The sequence below is a fragment of the Terrapene carolina genome, unplaced genomic scaffold (genome assembly GCF_002925995.2).
Source record: "Terrapene carolina triunguis isolate 2854851 unplaced genomic scaffold, T_m_triunguis-2.0 Scaffold68, whole genome shotgun sequence".
Lineage (NCBI taxonomy): Eukaryota > Metazoa > Chordata > Testudines > Emydidae > Terrapene > Terrapene triunguis.
The window spans coordinates 10741500-10743435 of record NW_020664419.1 but is presented as its reverse complement, the minus strand read 5'-3'; the positions used below and the strand labels follow the sequence as shown (position 1 = coordinate 10743435).

General features: G+C 55.0%; 1 protein-coding gene across 2 annotated transcripts in view; it reads left to right on the top strand.

The window, feature by feature from the left end:
- Positions 1 to 1936, top strand: part of FRMD4A (FERM domain containing 4A) — a 266873-nt gene that overhangs the window by 214786 nt on the left and 50151 nt on the right. For both annotated transcript variants that reach the window (XM_026648647.1, XM_026648648.2), the window contains exon 12: positions 316 to 392. In XM_026648647.1, coding sequence (XP_026504432.1) covers positions 316 to 392 — 77 coding nt within the window. The remainder of the gene's footprint in view (positions 1 to 315; positions 393 to 1936) is intronic.

Here is a 1936-nt window from a genome sequence, read left to right as displayed (position 1 = left end):
GCAGGAAGGGCTGTCCCGGGGGGGCTGAGCGCCGGCCCGTTTCAGCACTGGGAGCGGGCGGACGCGCCGTTCAGCACTACTCGCCGCTGGCTGCTGCTTGCTCCCGAGACAGCGCGGGGTGGGGGCTGTGCAAAGCGAACAAAGGGGGGGGGCTGGTTTGTTTCGGGGGGGGGGGCAGGGAAACCCGCACCCACGCAGCGCCCTGCCTGGCTACACATTTCTGCTTGGCGCCTGTCGGAGCGAGCCGGCTGGCTAAGGGAGCTACCGCGCCGCTGCAATGTGCCCTGCGTTTCACCCGAGTCCTTTTCCCGGCAGATCTTCCAATGGAGGCAGCTAGAGAACCTGTACTTCCGCGAGAAGAAGTTTTCCGTGGAAGTTCACGACCCACGCAGGTAAGCCATCCAGCCTGCCCGCGGCGGGTTTCCACGCGTGCCGGGTGGAATCCGGAGTCGTGCCCGTTCGCACGGGAGGGTGGGAGGGGAGCGGCTCGTTCTAGTTGTGTAATGGCCAGCAACGGTTCTAGGGGGGGCTTGAATGAAATCCGAGTCTGGGCCGCCGAGCTCTGTGCGGGGTCGGTTGTGGCGGTGAATGTCAGTGGATGCGATTTTTAGGGCTGGTGATTGCTGTCAGTTTCCAGCATGTGCTTCGCGTGTAGGGCGATCGTTTACCCGTACGGGCTGTTTTTTTCTTTTCTTCTAACCTGCTGCTGAGCTAACGCCCTCTTGCAAATTGCTCGCGAAAGTTAGCTATCTGCAGATCTCATTCCTCTATGAGTGATGTACCCTCACTGCTTGCTGACTGTACCTTGATTCATCCCCCTTATACCCCCCCATTGGGGATATTGCAGACTGTATGTGTTATGTGCTATCCAATATCAAAATACTAACATCCCCCTATACGCCGTATGTTACCCCCGATGACTAATAACTGAAGTTTCAACACTCTGTATCATCTACTTTTAAACATTTTCTAATAACATTTTAAATCTGCCTTTGAGAATCTTCCTGGCAGTACATGTGCTAATGTGAGGTTCTTAGCTAGAGGATCTCGGTGTACTTACACTTCAGAGACTGAGGGGCATATTCAGGACTGGAGTACCCCAGTGTGACTCCGGAGTAACTCACTGAAGGGAATGCAGGTAGAAGTGAGAGCTGGATCTAAGCTTGTTTTCCTTAATGAGATATGTTTCTTCGTTGCTTACTCTAATTTGGGAGACGGCATGCAAGTTAAGATGACTGTAACACTTTTCATCACTCTGGGTCAGAGTCTGCCCCACGTTAAACCTGATCCAAAACCCACTGAAATTAGCGGAAAGGTTCCCGTTGTGTGTAGCACATGACTCCACAAGTAGCCCCCATTCAAATCAGCTTGCAAAGCAACGTATAACTCAGCAAGAGGCAGGGTAGAAGAATCTGGTCCTGTCTTTCCAGCTCAGATTTATTTTAGGTGCTGTCCTGTAACATGTTTTGCAACTCCTTAGCCTGCAGTCCTAGTTCATGTTACAACAAAGATGACTGTCTGTTGTGCCACCTTCGTGGTTTGGGGGCGGTCACAGTTAAGGGCAACTGCACCTGTATTCCACCTCCATGGTCCACCAAGGGCACCCACTTTCAGGCTCCCAGCCATTAACTCTCTTGGGCAGAGACCCATGTCTCTCCCTCCTGACCAGGGGTTTTTCCAGGCTGCACAGTTCCTACACTGTGGTATTCCCAGCAAGCCAGACTGCCTAACCAGGCCAGTGTCTGTGCGTCACTTTCTCTTTGAATGCTATGAACAGCATGATTGTTAGCACCAGGGCCGGCTCTAACTTTTTTGCCGCCCCCCCCCCCCCCCGTGCCACGCCCGGCCGCCCCAACCCCCGCCCCCCCCGAGAGCCTCACCGGGCCGCCCAAACCCCGGAGCGCCGCGCCACGCCGGCCAACCCCCCCCCCCAGCG